Below are 20,419 nucleotides of genomic sequence, written 5' to 3'. Positions count from 1 at the left end.
TTAAAACAAAAAAAGAGAGCAATAATAAAGTTAAAAAATTAGAATCAATATTTCTTGGAAACAAAATTTAATAATAAAATAAAAAAGACTTGTAATTTTATATTTACAATCTAAGTTGCTATGATAAAATTTTAAAATTATTGTGAATTGCTTGATTAATGCTTAACCAGTAGATTTTCAGTACTCGTTTACTTTAACCCTTTGAACAGCTATGAATTTCAATTAAAATTTGTAATACATTCCCTTGTAATTTTCCCATGCAGCAGAGCTATAAATGTTGCATATGATAGTTTTCGAATTAAAAATGAAACCGGATTAACTATTCGTTTAAACTTAATGAAAAATATTCATTAACTAGGATTGTTAAAGACTATATCAAAAACTGTGCTTGAATCGAAAAAATTTTGAAATTTTTACGATTATAACACCTTAAAGCTTAAGTATATGAAAATAGACACACTTCAGATAACAAATCCGTTATACAAGTATACAAGTTCATTTATTCCCACCATATTAAAATATTTTAAACTCTTACCAACAGAGCACACTATCTTGCCTTTAATAATTTACAAAAATATTCTAAAGAAGATGAGATATAATTTTTCTTCTTTTGTCCTCTTGTTATTCCCATATATATCACATATATCCATGCCTACATATATATATATGTATATATATATTCAAAATAAATAAATTTTTACAAAATATTTCCAAGTCTATTTTAGTCCTTCCTTTTCTTTTCCTTATTGTATATTATGTTTCTAGTCTTTTAGTAATCCCATTTTATTAATAAGATTATCCTTTAATGGGATTTGATGAGAAGAATGAAAATTTAAAGAAAAAAAAAAATAAAAAATAAAATTTTTTGAAATTTAATTTATGCTTTATACCCTTATCTTAAGAAATTTTTTGGTACACACAAGAAAAATATGAGAAAAAAGAGAAGAAAAAACAGCCTCAATACCGCACCATTGTTCACAGATAAAACCAAAACTAATACTATTAATAAATATAATTATTTTTTTTTGTGTGTAAAGACAGGGTGTATTTTTTTTTAAATAAATTACAACGAACTTAACAATATTACTCTCTCGATTTTTTCATGTTATTCTGGAATATTTTAATTTTGGTGTTAAGATTTCTTTAATAAAAAAAGCTTAACAAGCAACATATGAATATGATTTTTTTAAAGCCAGTTCCTACAGCATAATGGAGTGGTACCCTTTCATACTTTTTAAATATGCTCTATAGGGTTAATATGAAAATTTTGATTAAAAGTAAGTTTTAAAGCTATTCAAGCTAATGTCTCTTTTTGTGCCGATATAAGAGTATTAGAACATACACTATTAGTAATTTCGAAAGTCATCATCTTCAAGAAAATTTCTGTGCATTTTGAGTCTGGTAGAATATTAATAAATGGCTGATTTATAGATTTACAAATATTTTGATCAAAATAAGATAAAAAGCAGAGAGAATTGAGAGTCATAAAAATGAGCTTTTTTTTTATTGATTTTTTTTTCATCCCATAATTTAATTTTGACAGACCCTGTTCACAATTACATATACTGTTACAAATTTAACAGTTAACAAAAATTGTAACACTATTTTGTCATTGCTATTTAATCTATCTGTACTTACATATACATACTGTACGTAAGTCAAGTAGTTTCCTTCAAAAATTTTCTGAATAAAATTTTTCTTTCTTCAAATATTTATTTTTCTTACTTATTCAAATTTCTTTTGTATTTTTAGATTTAAGAATATAATGAATTTTATTTTTATTTTATATATGTTTTTTGAATTCTTGCTTGCAATGTAAATTAAAAAACCGCGTTAGATTCCAGAAAAGCGTGTTATATATAATTTTTATAATATTAAATACTAAAGGTAAACTTAAGATAACAATTAAAAGATACGTTAATTAAATAAAATATTTTACATGTTCATTCCGAAAATATGAATATAGTTTGAGAGTTTGAATACCATTAAGAGTATTTTCAATTCCGAAGTAAAATTATTGGAATGAGAAAAATGAAATTTCATAATTTTGAATTACAAATTTTTTTTTGAAATATGCAATCAACCAGATTATAATTAACCAGCAGTAATGAGTAACAAACATTTCAGTTTATAGTGTGAATATCAGAAGGAAAAGTTGTTTATTCATTGTAGTCTGTCTCTGTCTCAGTCGGCAACTTTAAATATAAAGCTTAGGTTTTATACTCAAGTTAACCTTTGTAAAAGTCTACCTAGACAAGAAACTAATTAACTGTTATTTACCTTTCATAAAGAAATAATCATAGTTATTACTGAATTATTAATACAACGTGTAGTTGTTGAACTAACAAGTATTGTGCCTATTACACTAATAATGTTAACTCAATTGAAATTTATTCATACAACAGCAAAACAGATGGTTCTGCCGTAATCAAACGAACAAGACTCAAACCATTGTTAAAATCTTATTTTAATGCTTATTTAAATTTCAACACAATTTCGAAAATAAAAATGAAGCATTTTCAATCCTCACCATTTATAAATATTAAAAATTTTTAAGAAAAGTTAAAGAACTTTTTCATTTGATTTTTTTTTTTCAAAATAAGTTTCCACTTTAAATAACAAGGACTTTGAAAATTATTTAAAATTTATTATTTATTATTTATAAAATAATTTACTTATAATTTAAAAAATAAATAAAATTTTTGTACTATAATAAAATTAATTAATTAATCAATTATAATGGAAAATTTTATATAAAATTCCTAGCAATAATAAAGTGCTTATTTAATTTTATAATATATAATAAATAAATTAATAAATTACATGATAAATTGCGGATGAATGCGGGTAAATTTCTCTATAAACATACACACACATTTATATTATAATTTCACACTGTCAGCAATTACTTCAAAATTTCAATTAATTTAATAAACAAAAATAATATTTTATTTTACAAATATTTTTCATATAATTTTTTACAACCCTTTTTTTCTCTGATATTTTTTAAGTTTTATACAATATTTTGTTATGTTTTCGTGTTTTGTTTTGTTACTTAAGAGCCCTCAAGAAAATCAACCAAGGATCTTTTTTAATCCTGTAAATTACATTATTGTTATGAAATACAACAAGAAATGAAAAAATATGAAAAAAAAGAAGAAAATCAATTTAATTTTTTTCTTTTCTTTTGTTTCAATTTTTTTTTTTTTTGATTGTTCTTTACACACTAAATTAATCTAAATTTGTGAACTACATGAATTAGTTTCAATTTAAATTTATTTTTCTAGTATTTCGTAGTTAATGTTATGTTGTTGTTATTTCGTTTGAAATATTAATATTGAAATGAATTTCATTTAAGAGTGTTTAGAAAATAATTTTCCAAGACTTTTGAAATTAAATTTAAAAATAACCAAATCTTTGAATATCTTGTTGCTAAGATAAATACCAATTCGTATTTTATTATTTCTATTGGCATTTTAAATATACGGTCACTAGCGAATAGGTGGGTACAAATGAATACGATGATTTAGAATTAATTTTACAATCAATATTGGTAAAAGAATTCGGGTAATGTTACGGATTAGATGACAAGATATGTATGCGCCGTTGTTAATATGTGAATGGGTTAATAAATGACTAATAGTTTGATAATTTCATACTCCAACGATTATCGTTTTATGTAAAGTTAATTTGATTTACAATAATCGTATACAATACAAAATTTATAAAACATTAAAATAATAGATCAAGCATACGATATTGTTTTTTTATTAAATTTAAAATGAAATTTAAAAATAAAATGTTTTCGTATTTGATACTGCCGAGTGCTATCTGCTATAAAATATCAACTTCAATGCAAAATTATATTGATCACAAAGTATAGGGTTTAATATAAAAAAATTGCGTTATATGTTTCTTGACCTACTGCTATTTCAGTTAGGAATATTACCAAATGTATACCCTTCTCTTTTTCTTGAAATTTCTTTGAAAACCTATTAGTGTGAGAATTTTGAAAAAAAATATTTAAAATATTGACACATTTACCTTATAGTTGCTATATTCAACTGCAATTTTTTTCTATTGTTTCGTGCTTATACTCTTTACAACACCATCATCTTCTAAGCTTATTATTTACCTTTATTTTATTCTCACTCTCATTGTTTTCTTCTTTCTCTTTTTTGTTTTACTGTTATTAAAATTCTTCATTTTATAGTAACTCATTTCTCTGCTTATTTTTATATTATTTTAATAAACTGAAATTACTTTTTAAAAGAAAATTTCCCAAAACAAGTTTATGTATAAAAATATAAAAAAAAAATAACAATATAATAAAGAAAACTGAGAAAACAAATAACGGGAAAAAGTGAACTCTTTACATTATGCCTGTATAAAATTGTTAAAACATAACTATGGTAGTCATACACACACATATACAATAATATTTACAAAACCAAAGAGAATTCAACTAATAATAATGTAAAATAATTTTTACCTTTATAAACACTAAACTTTAAGGAGTAAAGAGGAGGAACAGTAAAAATGAAAAAATAAGAAAAGAAAAACACAATTCCATTATTTTCAATTTATTTTTTTCTGTTTTTTTTTTTGTTTTTATCATTTAACTACCTTCTACTTTATGAAAGTGTTTAGTTTGTATAGTTGTACCGTTTTAGGTGCTACATTACTGTTCAAGTAACAAGTTCACTTTATTTCAATATATTGCTGCCATTTTTTTTTTGTTTCTTTTTTGCAATCAATTGCTGGTTTAAAGCGAGTGCAAAAAATGTGGATAAAATTCTGATATAAACGTTTTATTTTATATAATAAGATTTTCAGAATGATTGCTTTAAAATGTTAAAGTTGAAGGAAGGGCGAAGATAAAATTTTGTTTTTGTTTTTTTTTATCTTTAAGATAATCCTTGGTTTTCCTTTAAAGTCAAGTACGGGTTGAAAAAAAAAATCTTAAAAAATAAAAATTTTCTCTGCATACTACAAAATTCTTATGTTTACCAACATTTTTTTCCTTTTGTTTCGTTCAATTTTTTAAATTTAAATCTTAGGAAGTAGGGTTACCATCCCGTTAAAATATTTAAGAAGTATAGAAAAATTTGTGAAAAAATTTTGGAAAAATTGAAAACGATTTGAAAATATTACTCAATCGAAAATCAACGACTCCTATTACACACCAAAGCCTCAATAACATATTCGTTTATGCGAAATTTCAACTCTAGTCTTTATAAATTCAAAGATATAGTCAAATAAATTTGGAGGTTGTATGGCAGCTACTCTAACCGGTACCCCGATCATGACCAATTTAAATAGAGTTCTTGCACTTGCTATAATAAATCATTTGTAAAAATTTAATGAATTTAGGTCAATTAGTTTTTGAATTATTGTTGGTGCGGACAGACTGACGGACAGACATGGCTAAATCAACTCAGAATTCTGAACAATCAAAAACGTATACTTGAGTCTGTATCTCCGCTTATTATTTTGTTAGCGTTACAAACAGTTATTATACTTTTCAAACATACGTTCATACAAGTATAAAAATAGTTTTTAGATATTAATAATTATAATTTCCATAATTTTTGATAATTTGTTTTAAACAGCATTACGATTTTGAAACTCACTTGTTAAAATTTTATTCATGTTCTCATACTTCACTACCAATTAACATACTGTGACAGGTACAAAGTCTTTAATAAGCAATCTAGTTAAAAGAAAACATTTATAACACTAAAAATAGTTTAAATAATAATCATTTTGTGTGGCCCCCACTAGTGTGGAAAGACATTTTCCCACCACCCTTTTCTGAAAATAATAATTTCAGTAAAGCTACAATCCTATTCAGTAAATATTCTATTTAAAATAAGCAACTTTGTAATAGAAAATTTTAAGAATTAAAATCTATTTTTAAATTTTATTATAAAATTTTTTAAAACCATATAATAATTATAATATCGATTTTAATATAATAGATTTTAAATAATTACTCTTAAAATTTTAAAATTCTACTTGCGTAAGCATAATATTATTATCGTCGAATATCGTATATGAAAATTACCCAACAGGAAAGAGTACCTTATTACTCACATGCAATTTCACCTATCTCACAAATAACTACTTATATTGTATGAGTACACAAACCTACGCTAAAATTTATAAAAATTAGAAATATTACGCTGTATAAATTAGAACAATGTATAATATGAGAAACCCTCAAACAATTACCATATTACTATAATCCTGTTTACAAAAAACAAAATTTATACAAGTTTTAATAATGTAAGGCAATTAGTTTAGTAAGAAAAAAAAAATAACTACGATTTATGTTAAATTCATGTTAAAAAACGACTTAAATTTTATTTTCTCTAACATTTGAAATTCTAACATGTATAAGCCAAGAACTACATTAAGGTTACACGTGCAGAAGGCAACTTGTTCCACATTATCATTTTTTCATATCTGCAATGTTATTTTCTTAACATTTCTTCTTAATAACTTAACAAACATCGTGTATAGCTATTTAAAAAGTAGTTATTCTCGGTTATTTTTTTTTTTAAAGTGTAGGTGCGCTTATTTTCTAAAATTCTTATACTTTCTCTTATATTATACGATTAATTGTATGTGTATGCATGTGTATATGAAGAGAATAATAATAATAATTTCATCTTGTTCAAGGTTCATGAAGTGTTTTTATTTTCTTTTTTTATTTTTAATTTGAGGTCTTTGTTTTTCTTATATATTTTAAAATTTTCCCTTTCAGAATGAAACAACGTCATATTGTTATTGTTATATAATAAAATTTTATTATACACTTTATATACAATATTATTTTTTTTTTTTTTTTGAAATTTTCAAGTGCTCTGTATTATACTTTGAAAATTTGATAGATTAGGTTGATATTTTGATTATGGTTTTTATTGTAATTTTAATGTAGAGCTACACTATTATTAAAATGAAATTTTAATTGGAATAATTTTAAAGCTATTATTATTATTGAATTTTTGATGATTATAAAATTAAAAATTATTTAATTATAATATTATTCATAACGTATCAACCATTATGATCTTAGTGGTAGGTAAATTATAAAATGAAAATTGTTATACTTGTGCTCAAGGTTAGAAAATTATACGAGTTTAAGGATTCTCTTAACTAATCGGATGGATAACGTATTTGGTTGTTTACTTTGTTGTTACTAAAAATACTTTGTTATTACTAAAATGTTACAATGTACTTAATAATTTAATGAATTACGTCAAAAAATTCGGGCTATTGATTAAAGATTCATGATTCGGGCTAAAAATTTGAAATTAGTAACGAATTCGAACTCCTTACAATCGTTTTGAAAATAATGATATTTGAAGAATTGTAATGGTAATAAATCACACAGAGAATTTTTCATGAATTTACTGAATTTTAAATTATATTGAATCTAGCAGCTTAAATTTTTACTATACCAAAAATTTGCCGGATTTTCTCTAAATTTCGGATATTCTGGTTCGAATTTCCGCCATGCAAAGAATTTTTATGTTGCTGGAGAATCCAAAAAAGTGATATTGCAAAGCTCTATGTACTGCACAATTGAGGCTTAAAAATTGTTAAACAGGCGGATTTTGAGCATATTCAAGTTTCATTGCAATCTAGTGTTTTATTATTAAAAATTACTTTAAAATATTTTTAGATTTATTGAACTTCACTCTTGAAAATTTATGTTTAATTTAATCAAACATTTTAAGTTTGTTTTCTAAGATAATGAGCTTCTTCGAAGACATCCTTGTTTGAAGACCAAAATTTTCATTAAAAATCCATTTTAAATTTTTAGAAATATTCGTAGGTAATAAGTACATTTGGATACGTAAAACATTTTCACCATCTATTTTAACTCTTTCATCAAATTAATATTTATTACTACTCGCAATATTGTTCGGAAAACATGCAGTATAATAGGTTATATGACGGCCACATCAAGTTTTATTAAAATCTAAAGAATAGGCGACATATAAAAAATTTACAATAAGACTAAGATAATAAATTATTTCTATAATGAACCGAGAAAACTCAAATTTTAGTTACTTAAAATTTTTTTTCGTAAAAATTCTTTTGAAATTGTCGTGATTTATTTTATTTCAAATACCCACCTACATACTTCAAATAGCTTCAATTCATTAAAGTGAAAATGCCCAATAATTTTGATCTCAATTTACAAAATGAAAATTTCTTAACCTTTCTCAAGTCAAATAAATATTTTTCTCATAATTCTTTTACAGTTCACTTAAATTTTTAAATCATTCTTAAATGTCATAATGTCAAAATTTAATTCAAAATTAAATAACAGAAATGAGAAAATAAGAAAAAAAAAATGAAAATGAAAAACAAAATGTTTTCTCTTCTTTTTTTTTTTTTTTTGTATAATAAAGGAAAAATAATTTTTTTTTCAGTTTTCACATCTTTTGATCGTCTGTTAAAATGATGAAACAAAAAATGTGATTTCAACTGCAACGACAATAGCAGCGCAGTATACACATAGAAGCCTTCTTTCATTCCGTCATTCAGGCAGTCATTTACTTTTGTAAATTTCTTTTTGATTGTATGTTTGTTTGTTTCGTTTTTATTTGTTATTCTCATTGTTAGTAGTTTCAACAAAAGGAGTTAAAGAATTAAAAAATAATAACAAAAAAAAAAAACAGTAACAAAAATAATAATAACACATTTACTTTTTATTTTAATATTATCCTTATTTCAAGGATTTTCTTAAAAAATTTTACGCCTTGATTTTGCAGAAAAATTTCAGAAATATGAAGAGAACCCAAATAAAGGATTTTTGTATGCTATAATATGGTGTTGTGCTATGCCTATTCATATTGTGTTTTATATAACTGAAGAATATTACATTCAAGGCGTCATGATCTCTTCTTTGTTTTCTTCTTAAATAAAATTCAAAAAAAAACAAAAATGAGAAATATAGAAAAGGCTCTTCTATACCAAAGAAATATCATCTATATATTTAAAATATACGCTACCATACTATAATATAGGATACGGTTTCATTGTAGGGATAAAAATGTGGTAAGAAAAAAATAAAAGATAGCCATGGGAATGTTGTGAATCGTATATGAAGGGTTGATGTGATTTTCAAAAATTTTTAAGGATTAGGACTAAAAATTGTAAATATTTAATTTTCTTAAAAGGGATTTTCGTTTTCCGAAAAAATATTTCTATTTCTATATACATAGAATTTTTAAAAAACGATATAAAACAATGCAATCTTTTCCTCATTTAGAATTTTTGGTATATAGGTACGTGCACGTGGATCTAAAAAAAACATAGATTTCTTTTGGGATTGTTTATTTAAATATAATCGTTTTTGTATAAGTAAACAATAAAACAGGATTTTATTATAATATGAGGTTAATAAACACACGCAAATACTTACGTATACCATCTGAAATTCCATTTAATATGGCAATAATGTTTTAAAATTTTAACAAATATTTAACCTTCTGGGAGCTGTGTGAAAAATTATCTTGTAATTCGTTGAAAATAGATAAGAATGAACTGTTTTTTGGTATTAAAAGTTTTCTATAGTTACCTTAATCATTAACTACTTTTGCATTGCTTTTTAATATTTAATTTTTTCACTAGCATATGTTATACACTTTATGTTGACCAATGCCATTTTAATTAATTTTTAATAATTTCTAAGGATGCTAATAGTAATTTTAGTTTTAGTTGAAATTCGATATCGTTTTTATTATAATTTTGAAAAAATTCGTTTGTTATATAAAATTTAAATTTTATCAGAAAATGCGGCATTTTATTAACAGATTCGGTGACATTTTTCTTAAATTCTGTTCTGTTTTGTGTTATCACTGTTTCAAATTCGAAATTCACTTTCAATTAATTTTTAATTATTTTCGCATACTAATTAGCTATATTCGGAAGATTCAGCTGTAACATTGAAGAAAAATCTCAATATTTCAAGGTGCTTATTTCAACGCAAGTATGAGTAAAATAACTACAATATGAGGAAAACAATTATTTAATAATTGCTTTGAGTTAAGTGATTTGTTGCAAGACTGGCTTTTTTAGCACAAAACTTGCTTATATAACAGTAAAATATTAATAATTAATTTCAATGAACTTTCACAATATTAAAAAATATTTCAAATTAAAAAGTTCTCTAAAATTAATTATTGAAATTCGAGGAAAACTTATTCAAATTTTTTGCAATTCATTTATAAAAAGCGGAACCATGTTATAATTTTTAACATTTTATGCGTATTCTTTTAATTTCAACATTAAATTAAACAGAATATAAAATTATAAAAATAAAAAAAATAACATAGCATTAACCTTGAATAAAATTTTGAGAAATTTTTAAAAATTTATTTTTAAGGTTTGATGTTAATTATTTTTCCTAGAAAATTTTAATTTTTCATTAAGCTATTTAAACAACAAAATAATTTAATTTTTGTTGAGAAGCTCATATAACACACAAATATTAATTTTTTGTGGTTTTTAAAACAATTTACAACAATATTTTTTTCAAAAGAGCTTCGTAATAATAATATAGTTAATTTCTTCCCCGAAAAGTATGCAAAATTACACATTTTTAAAAAAATATTTAATTTTATATTTTAAACCTTACTGGTCTCATTAGTGTATTTTAATTGCATATTTAAACACTTGAATTGGTAGCACTATACAAAACCATTAATTTACTTCCCACTTATTCTTTCTTTTTTCTAAAAATTTCGCTTTTATTCAATAAATAATTTTTTATCCTTTGGCATTCTTAAAAAATTATTTTTTAACAATTTTCAGTTAAAAAACAAAAACAAATAACAAAAAAAATAATAAAATCACAATGAACTAAAAATTTCATATTCAAACATTTTTTATATAAACTGTTATACCAAATCTAGATACATTTAATAAAATCTACAAATTATGAAGAGAAAAGAAAAGGGTTCGAATAGAAAAAAAAACTTTTCATTTTATGTTTTCATCATCGCATTTCCTCCCCTATTTCAGGTCAGTAAACTTTTTGCCCTTATAAATTATGACAGATTTAATGCTAACAACAATGAATACACTAACAATAATGAAATATTTATACGGATAATAAATAAAGGTCAAATTTAGCGAATAAAAAAAAAAAACAAAAACTAATCGAAAAAATTTTTCGTTTTAATTCAAAAAGAAATTTTTTAAGAAACTTTTATTTTTTACACCATTCTGTAAAGAGAGGGATTGGTTAGTATAAAAAAAATCATAGAGAGGGAGAGAGAGAGAAGCAGAAAAAAATAAGATTAAAAACATTTATTTCCGCCTGCATTTTTTGTCTCTTCTCTTATTTTTTACAAAATTTTAAAAATATGTTTTTTATTTTTCAAAAAAAAAAAAAAAAAGAAAAAAAAAAGGATTCGTTTTTGTTTTTGTTTTTTTATTGGAACACCCTTAAAAATAAATTTCTGCTTTTTAAATTCATTGTTTCTAAACAAGCAACCAAAAATATAAAAAAAGAAAAACAAAAAATTTCGTCCTTTTTTCTCCTTTATTGAAAACCAAAAAAAAAAAAAAAACTTCTTTGATATTCGATTTTTCTTTTTCAATATTATACAGTTATAGTCAAGTGCCCGTCAAATATTGTTATAAATGAGGAAAGTAAAAAAGGGTTCAAGGAAGAAAGCACACAGAAAAAAAGCAACAACTTTAAAGAGAAAGGCAAAGAAAAACTTGAATAACGTATAAATGAGACGAATAAAAATCCACAAATAATGTCCTTAAAAGAATACCCCGAAAGAAAAAACCAAAAAAAAAAAAAATGAGAAATGTGACTTAATTCAAAAAAAAAAAATAGGAGAGCGAAGACAGGAATTCCCAAAAAAAAATAAAAAAAAAGGAAACTTTTTAATTCAAGATTTCATCTTTCTTCTTCCGGTCTCCTTTTTTCTTATTTATTTATTATGATTTTTTTTCCTGTCTTTTTTTTCGTGTTTTATTTTCGATGCTCTATTTTTAGGAATTCCTAAAAGAATAATAATATTATTTATTTTATTTCGGTGCGAAACGTAAACTCAAAATACGATAAAAGTCTATAAAAAGTGATAAGATTTTGATGTTAAAAAAAAATTGGTCATGAGAGCAAAAAAAAACTTATAAAAGGACACAATTTATTTTCTCTTTTTACTTTGCGTTTTTTTTTATTTTTTTTTATTTGCTGTGCTTTCTTTCTAAACTATTTCCTTTTTCTCTATATTTTATTTATTGTACTTTTGTTTTCTAATTTATATGAGTTGCTATCCGGGTATATGATTAGATAAGATTTCTTTAGATAAAATCTATAATCTCTATTATAAATTTCGGGATTCTTTTGTCATATCATATGGCAACATTTGAATTGATTTTATCTTGAACAACATTATTTATAAAATTTCAATTAATTGTATTTAATTTTCCATATTAAGTTCCAAATTTTTAAGAAATCACTTTTATCCTTAAAATTTTAAGCTTAGTACGAAACAAACACGAAATTATTTTAACGAATTAAAAGGAATATTATAAACCACCATTTTCTAGTTAAAAGTATTCCTTAATTCTCTGAAAAAAATCATTCTATTTCCTTCAAAATTCATTCAAACTCTTAAATTAAATTTCCTATTGCAAATTTTGTTACATTATTTTTTCATCTTTGCCTTTGATGTTTTTTGACTCTATAATCCGGTTGACCCGTAAATTTAATTTAACCTTTTCTTAATTAAGTTGTGATAAAAGTCAATGAAAAGCAAAATCACTTTATTCTGTTAATTAAATGTGTTTTTCAACATCAAAGTAAAAATGAATAAATTTAAATTAAAAAAAGTCAAAAAAACAACGCATTTTAAAATTTAAGGAGCGCACAAAAACAAATATTTTACAAAAAGTGTTATACGAAATGTAGTTAAAAAAATTATAAAAATAATTAAAAAAATATTAATGTAAATTTTCAAATTATTACTTAAAAATTTTCTATTAATTAAGCAACCATTAAACTTAAATTATTTGTTTTTTTTTTTTTTTATTGGTATGAAAAGAAAACTTCCTTTTATTCGGAATAAAATACTTTTTATATTGTTGCTAATATATTTTGTGCGCTACATACGCACTTTATCAAAGCTGATTTTCTTCTAGTTAAGACAACAAACAATAAAAATTAAAATCTAATTATCTACCTGGCTTAATCTAGAATTTGATTATTTATTTATATTTTTTTTTTTTGTTATTAATTTCAAACTAAAATTATAGCTGTTTTAAACCTTAAAACTGGTCAAAAAATTAATTTAAAGAGCCAAGTAGCCGCGTTACCTTCGTCCGTGTTCAGTCCTTATTTGATTTGTATATCCGCATGCTTTCATGAACTTCTCTTCTGTGTTTTCCTTTTACCTCTTTAAACACCTTTAAGTTATCTAACACCGTTAAGTTAAGCACAAAAAATAAAAAAAAATAAAAAAAAACCCATATTGTATATGCAGTGACGTATGTAACACTAATTCTTGCTCAAAATCAAATTCAAAGTTGATTTAGCTATTTACCGTCCGTCGTCCGTGTGTTACTCGTACTAAACCGTAATGATATTTTTCAAGTAAAATTTTCCAAAATTAAATTCTATCGGAAAATTTAAAAATAAAAATTATTGAAAGTGTGACCATTTATCTCAAATGTTGCAATTTACCTCAATAGTGTACTTGTTATAATACTTTCAATGTGTAGTATTTTCTAATATCTACTAATAATCTTGCCATAATTTCCACGAGCACTATTCACAAATCTTATTATTTCTCTCAAACAATTGTTATATTTCGCTTATAGTCAGACGGAATAATAATCATTAATCCTTATCATATCAATACACATATACAAATTAATACATACATATATATGTATATACATTGACAATGTATTGAAAATCGAATTTCATTTCCTTACCTTTTTATTTTATTTCTTTTATAGTATTTTTTCTCAGTTTTCATCTTCCCTCTTTTTTTTTTTCTTGTTAAATTCATTATATAAATTCAATATAAAAATATACGAAAACACAATATCAAAAAAAAAAAAAGAAAACCGAAAAAAAAATTTAGTTTTAAAATAATAAAGAAAAGAGAAAAAAAAAATGTTGAAGATTTTTCATCATTGTTTTGTTAAAAGAAATGAACAAGCTTTGACAGTATCCTATATAGGAAAGGATGTAGGATATCATTAACAATGCTTTGTTGTTAAATTTGTACACTGAAAGCAGTATATTATCCTTTTATATGTATGTATTCATGTTTATTTATTATTATTTGTGCATTTGTGTATATATACAAATATTAATTTTTTTTTAAGTATGATGTGTAAAATTGATGTGGTTTTAAGGACGATACAAAAAGCACATTAATATTCAATAGAAATAATATGTGACAAAGGTAAAATATATTATGGGTATATATATATTGTTCAAGTGTTGGTCTTTAAGAGAAAAGGATATATTATTATTTTAATACATATATATATCCTTTGATTTTTTACGTTTATTTTTGTTTTGATTGTGTACTATAGATGCGAGAAATATATGCGAGAATTTTTTAATATTCTTTTATACTTAAAATAAAATTCATTCTTGGAATATTTCAAGTTTTGTTTGATATCTATTGAGTAAAGTATGTAAAAGTGAAAAAAATTAATATAATATAATAATAATCATAATAAAGGAAGAGAATGTCAATATTTAGAAGGGAATATTAAAATAAAAGAGAAAAAAAGCAAAGAGATTATTGAATAAAGCGTTCTTGAAAAATAAATATTCATATAGAGTTTATACGAGCAATAAAATTGTTAACAATTTTTTTTTTTTAAATTAGACTAAACACATAAAAAAGTGAATAGGTATACTCGTTTTCGAGTTACAGTCTGTTGAAAAAAAATGGTACCTTAAATAAATACTTATAACTTCGGAACCATGTGTCATAAATTAACCATTAAGAGCATATTTTACAGGCTTGATTGTTCTTTATTTTTAGTCTTACAATGAATTTGATTTGAACCATAGTTCTCGAGATAAAGCTTGTCAAATATGTATTTTTAGAAAGTTTGTAAAACAAATTTAAAATGTTTTACTGGCAAAAGCATGAGAAATGGGGGAAAATGTTATATTGGTTTCAGCTCATACTGTAGTTCATCGATAAAACAAAAAAAAAAACAAAGAAAAAATAACACCAAATTTTGGAAAACCTTCGAATTTTTTTGAAAAAATTTAAAAAAAAAATTCTGATTTTGACGAGCTTTATCTCGAAAACTGTGATTTTCGAATCAAATCAAATTTATTGTATAAGAATGAAAATAAAGAACAATCAATTACCTTTAAAACAAGCCCGCGTCTGTTACTTTAGGTCGAGTATTTCCGAAAATATAAGCGCAAACCTCTGATACTTTTTCGTTCAACAGCCTGTATCTCGAAATTGAGGATAATTGCCACCCACCCCCCCTTCCCCCATACAGTTTTTCACTGGAAATTTGTGAAAGAATCATCCCTGAAATGATCTTTCACTTTATGCGAGACACCTTGCATAATATTGCATTCATTACTAAATCATCCCGTATTTTCATTAACATTTTAACATTTCTAAACAATTATCTCCTTTTGTTAACATTACTGCATCACCCATATATTTCAGTTATAAATTCCAATTACAGCACTTGCATACATTCAGAATTTTATAAAATTATTTATGCACATAAATAAAATTATAATGCAGTTTAGTTCATTCTAGACTTAATAAAAATTTCAACTTTATTCAAAGACTAAATATAAAATAAGTGTTAGAAACTTTCCCCAATAATAAACTTTTAATTTGATTCATTAATAAAAAATTTTAAAATATGGAATTTTTGTATATATATTTAGAGCTCCTCAATTCATATAATAGAATTATTTACACAAATATGGAGGAAAATTTATCTAAAATTTTGTTTCTTTTAATATAATAAACTTTTAATATTAATATATATGGCAATACCTTTCAAATTATATTCTTATAATATCAAAGACCCCATTTCAAAAATTTTTATTTTAAATATTTCCCAATGGAATACTTTATTCTGAATATCCTTTTCCACATTCTCATTTCTTTAATATTAAAAATTTTTTTTTGGTTTCCTCTTCTCTAATATTCGGTTCTTTTGTTCACTGCTTTATTAAATTTTAAAATGTGAATATGAAATTGTTATCTCCCCTTCCTCCACATATGTTTATACACTTGAATATACTAAATTCCAATATCCATTTTTTCACTATTTACCATCCGTTTACTATATACATACTCCTTTTTAATTCAAGTATAAAAATCATATTTTTTATAAAAACTTCAAATCTTCTTGTTGAAGTTTTTCTTCACACATGTATACAAATACAGAAACTAGGAGACTTAATAAAAAATTCCGACAAGAAAAAAAAATTTTCCAAAAGACAATTTTACATTTTCATCCCTCGCTTATTTCAAATTAAGACATATGAAGCTTCTTCTATTCTCATATTATGAGAACAAAATTTATACCAAAACTCCTCACTCTACACAAGAATTCTCATAAGAAAATATTTTGATAGTGTAAGAAAACCGAAGGATGGAGTAACATTATACATTGTGTATGAGTAAAGTTTATTATGTAAATTGGTTACACATGCTTATTTAAAGACCAGTCTCATGTGCATAATATTGAAAAAGCACTGAAGTCTTCTTTCAAAAACAAAAATAACAAAATATGAATTTCCATTGCGAATTTCCTGTAAAGTTGAAAATATAAATATGAATGAAGTAATTTGTATATTTGCACACACACATAAGTACTGATTGTATCCTTGTAATAAAAATTCATATTTCCATTTTTTTTCCAATTTTTGTTCTGGCTTAATTCCTTTGGTTTGTTCATTTCAAGAAAATTGTAGTAAAATAAGATAGGTACGAAAAAAATAGGGGATGAAATGATTAAGAATAGGGGAAATAAACACGGGGTTTTACAAGACGAAATTCAGAAATTTAAGAGAAGTTTAAATTATTTGTTCACTTTAAGAAAAATTAAATACAAGGTTATTCACCCAAAATAGAGCGTTCCACGTTCTGCCTTATATTTTAGGTTAACAAACTTATCATTGATTATAATCTTAGATTTTTAATCAAACTCTAAGACTTCCTACAGTCAACTGAAGTTTTCGTGATCCATAAAACGGCACTGATGATTTAGTTCGACATAAGTTTTTAGTTAAATTTTGGAAAATTTAACAAAAAATCAATTCAAAAATTAAAATCTAATTTTATTTTTTCCAATAAACTCACTTTTATTTTCTAAATTTATTTTTTAAACAGCTTCAACCTGGTGATCAAATATTAGCTGTTAATGATGAAGATGTTAAAGAAGCACAACGTGATCATGTTATACAATTAGTTAGATCATGTGAAACTCAAGTTAAATTATTAGTATGTCAACCGGCGCGTACTATTGCAGGACCAGGTAGAAAATCAACATTATTATCAGCTGGTAAACGTGCAAAATTACGTACACGGCCTAGTAGAGTTAGATTTGCAGAAAGTGTTTGTGTTAACGGAGCACCATTATTTCCGGTAAGTACATAACCCTTACTATACTCGTCTACTTATATATTGTATACTACATAAGAATGTGTTATTATTCTATACTTTTATTAATAACTGGTATATACTATTTATAATTGTTATGTTGTTCAGTAAGGCATAAAATTTTCATTTTCGCGAAAGCAAAAATCTTGTTTTTTTTTGGTTTTTATTTTAGTTTTGTTAACAGAAGTGTAAAATTAATAGAAAAGGAAAAAAAAATCAAAATTTTATAAAATATTCTTGGTTATAAAATCATGGGAATTAAAACAAGTACTCATTAACTTGAATATTTTAATGAAAATTCTTCGGTTATTTTGTTAAAAAAAAATCCTGCAAGAAAAAAAATTTTTAAAAATAATTAAAATTTTATGTTTTGTTATACCTAATATAACACTTTTTGAGGTATAAGATAATTGTTTTTGGAGTTGTTATGTAGCTTAAGCAAATGCTAATCTAGCTCCAAACTACTATTAAGCTCGTGTAACAAAAATTCAAACATTGTATCCTTATACTCGTAGCTTCTGAGATATGATCAGAAATATTTCTTGAAATTTTATAATAATACAACCACATCCTGATATCAAGGCGTGTATTTAAAACTTAGTAACTCTAATAATATTAATTTCTGATAATTTAAATAAAATAGGGTCCGTACCGTAAGTTTTAGAAGAAATTCTTGAAATAAGAGAGTATACAAAACAGAAATATGCAGCTAAATCGGCTCAAATTTCAACGAAGATAAGAAATATAACACATATACGTTTAAAAGTCTTAGATTTTCGTCTTAGATATGTCAATTTTTTAGCGTCACAAACTAAATTGTAAAATTATAGTATCACAGCAACATATTTAAAAACGTATTGAACAAATATCGCGTAAGATATTTTCGGACTACAGGTTTTCTATTTAGAAGAAATGAATGTAAACGAAAAATTAAATTCGTCCCCTCTTCCATTCGTAAACGTTTTGTTGTTAAGAATCTTAATAAATTATAAAAAGAAAAAAACAATGTGATTATTATCATAAAAACAAATTTATAATTTCCACAACATTTACTATCATAACACTTCTAATTAATTACAACTGTTATAAGTTGCAAAAGTAGCACAATAACCTTAATACGAGTATCCGTACCATATTACAAAAAGAATAATATACTTTTCGTAATTATTATTTATTATTATTTTAATATGGCGATAATTTTAATTATTATTTAAATTATTTTCATATTTTTTATACTCTTTAATGGTAATTCAAATTTATATTATAATTATTTAATTTACTAAAAATTATAACCCACTTTCTACCACTTCTAACAATGTAGGTATACCTTAAAAGATTTTTAATTTCTTTTTTTTTTTAATTAGCTTTATAAACTTAAAAGTTCTTTCAACTTTTTATTTCACATATTGTGTATATACTAAATCGATTAAACGTTTATAACAATATATTATAACGTTCGAAGAGTGTACAAAAAGTGCCTTACCGTTCTCAACTTCAAAATAAAGGAGTTTCTGCCGGAGCCATTTCCAAAAATATTGAAGTCCTACCTCTCTGACAGAATATTCATTGTAAAATTTGAGGAAGAGTCCTCCATCTTTAAAAATTTGAGGGATGGTGTGCCTCAGAGAAGTGTGTTGGGACCTCTTTTGAAATGCTTTATACCAGAGATATCCCGCAAAGCGAAGAAACTTTCTTAGCAACTTTCGCAGACGATACGGCAATATTAGCGACCGGTAAAACTGTTGAAGAAGCTATGAATAAATTGACAGTCTCATTGAACGAAGTGTCTATTTGGACGAAAAAATTGAGGTTCAAACTCAGCGAAGCTAAATCAGTACACGTAAACTACACCAACACAAGCGATCCAATTGGTGTCTTTCTTAATGCGGCAACAATTCCGTACGCCAACGAAGCCAACCACCTTGATATGACACTGGATGCTAAATTAAAGTGGAAAGAGCATGTTAAAAAAAAGAAAAGTGAGCTGAACATTAAATTGAGAAACATTTATTGGCTTCTTGGAAGACATTCTGAGCTTAATACACAAAACAAACTACTGCTATACAATAAGGTTCTTAAGCCTGTGTGGACTTACGGTATATAGCTTTGGGGCTGCACTAAATAATCCAATTTTAAAATTATCCAAACTTTCCAAAACAAGGTCCTCCGAATCATTGTAAATATACCATGGTAAGCAAGTAATGATACTCTACATCGAGATCTAAACGTGTCAACAGTCAAAAATGAAACAAAGAAGTATGCAAACAATCATCAATCAAGATTACTCCAGCATGACAACCCCGAAATGCTGCAACTTTTGGATATTGATCAAGTATATAGACGACTAAAAAGGGTCAGACCGCTTGAACTCATCGGCTAGACAAAAAAAATGTACAGGGAATCGGTGGATGATACTCCCATAACCCCCATATTGAGCCAGAAAATTTGCTTGATAGGAATTAATTTCTTAGTTGCAATGTCATTTAAAATAAAAAAATTTTTCTTTCGAATAATAAAAAATTTTCTTTCGTATAACTTCGTGCAATATAGAGTAACCATCGCATCGGGAACTTGTTTTATATTGATTTGAGCCATAAACTTTGTTGCTGGAAACTGATCAAAGAACCATCCCTGAAATTATTTGCCACCTTATGCGAAAAACTCTGTATATTAATGCTTTTTAATTCTGTTCTTAATTTTCATAAGTACACCTTTGTATTAATTGTGTTATTAAACAAAATATTCACAAATATATACAT

At 24.4% G+C, this 20,419-nt stretch overlaps 1 protein-coding gene across 1 annotated transcript in view; it reads left to right on the top strand.

The window, feature by feature from the left end:
* The window catches only part of LOC129608184 (uncharacterized), a 163,249-nt gene that overhangs the window by 111,755 nt on the left and 31,075 nt on the right, over positions 1–20,419 (top strand). The window contains exon 5 of the mRNA XM_055519542.1: positions 17,391–17,645. Within this exon, the coding sequence (XP_055375517.1) occupies positions 17,391–17,645 (255 nt within the window). The remainder of the gene's footprint in view (positions 1–17,390; positions 17,646–20,419) is intronic.

This window comes from Condylostylus longicornis, unplaced genomic scaffold, assembly GCF_029603195.1.
Source record: "Condylostylus longicornis isolate FDR11 unplaced genomic scaffold, ASM2960319v2 ptg000030l, whole genome shotgun sequence".
Taxonomy (NCBI): Eukaryota; Metazoa; Arthropoda; class Insecta; order Diptera; family Dolichopodidae; genus Condylostylus; species Condylostylus longicornis.
This window is presented reverse-complemented; position numbering and strand designations above follow the sequence as displayed.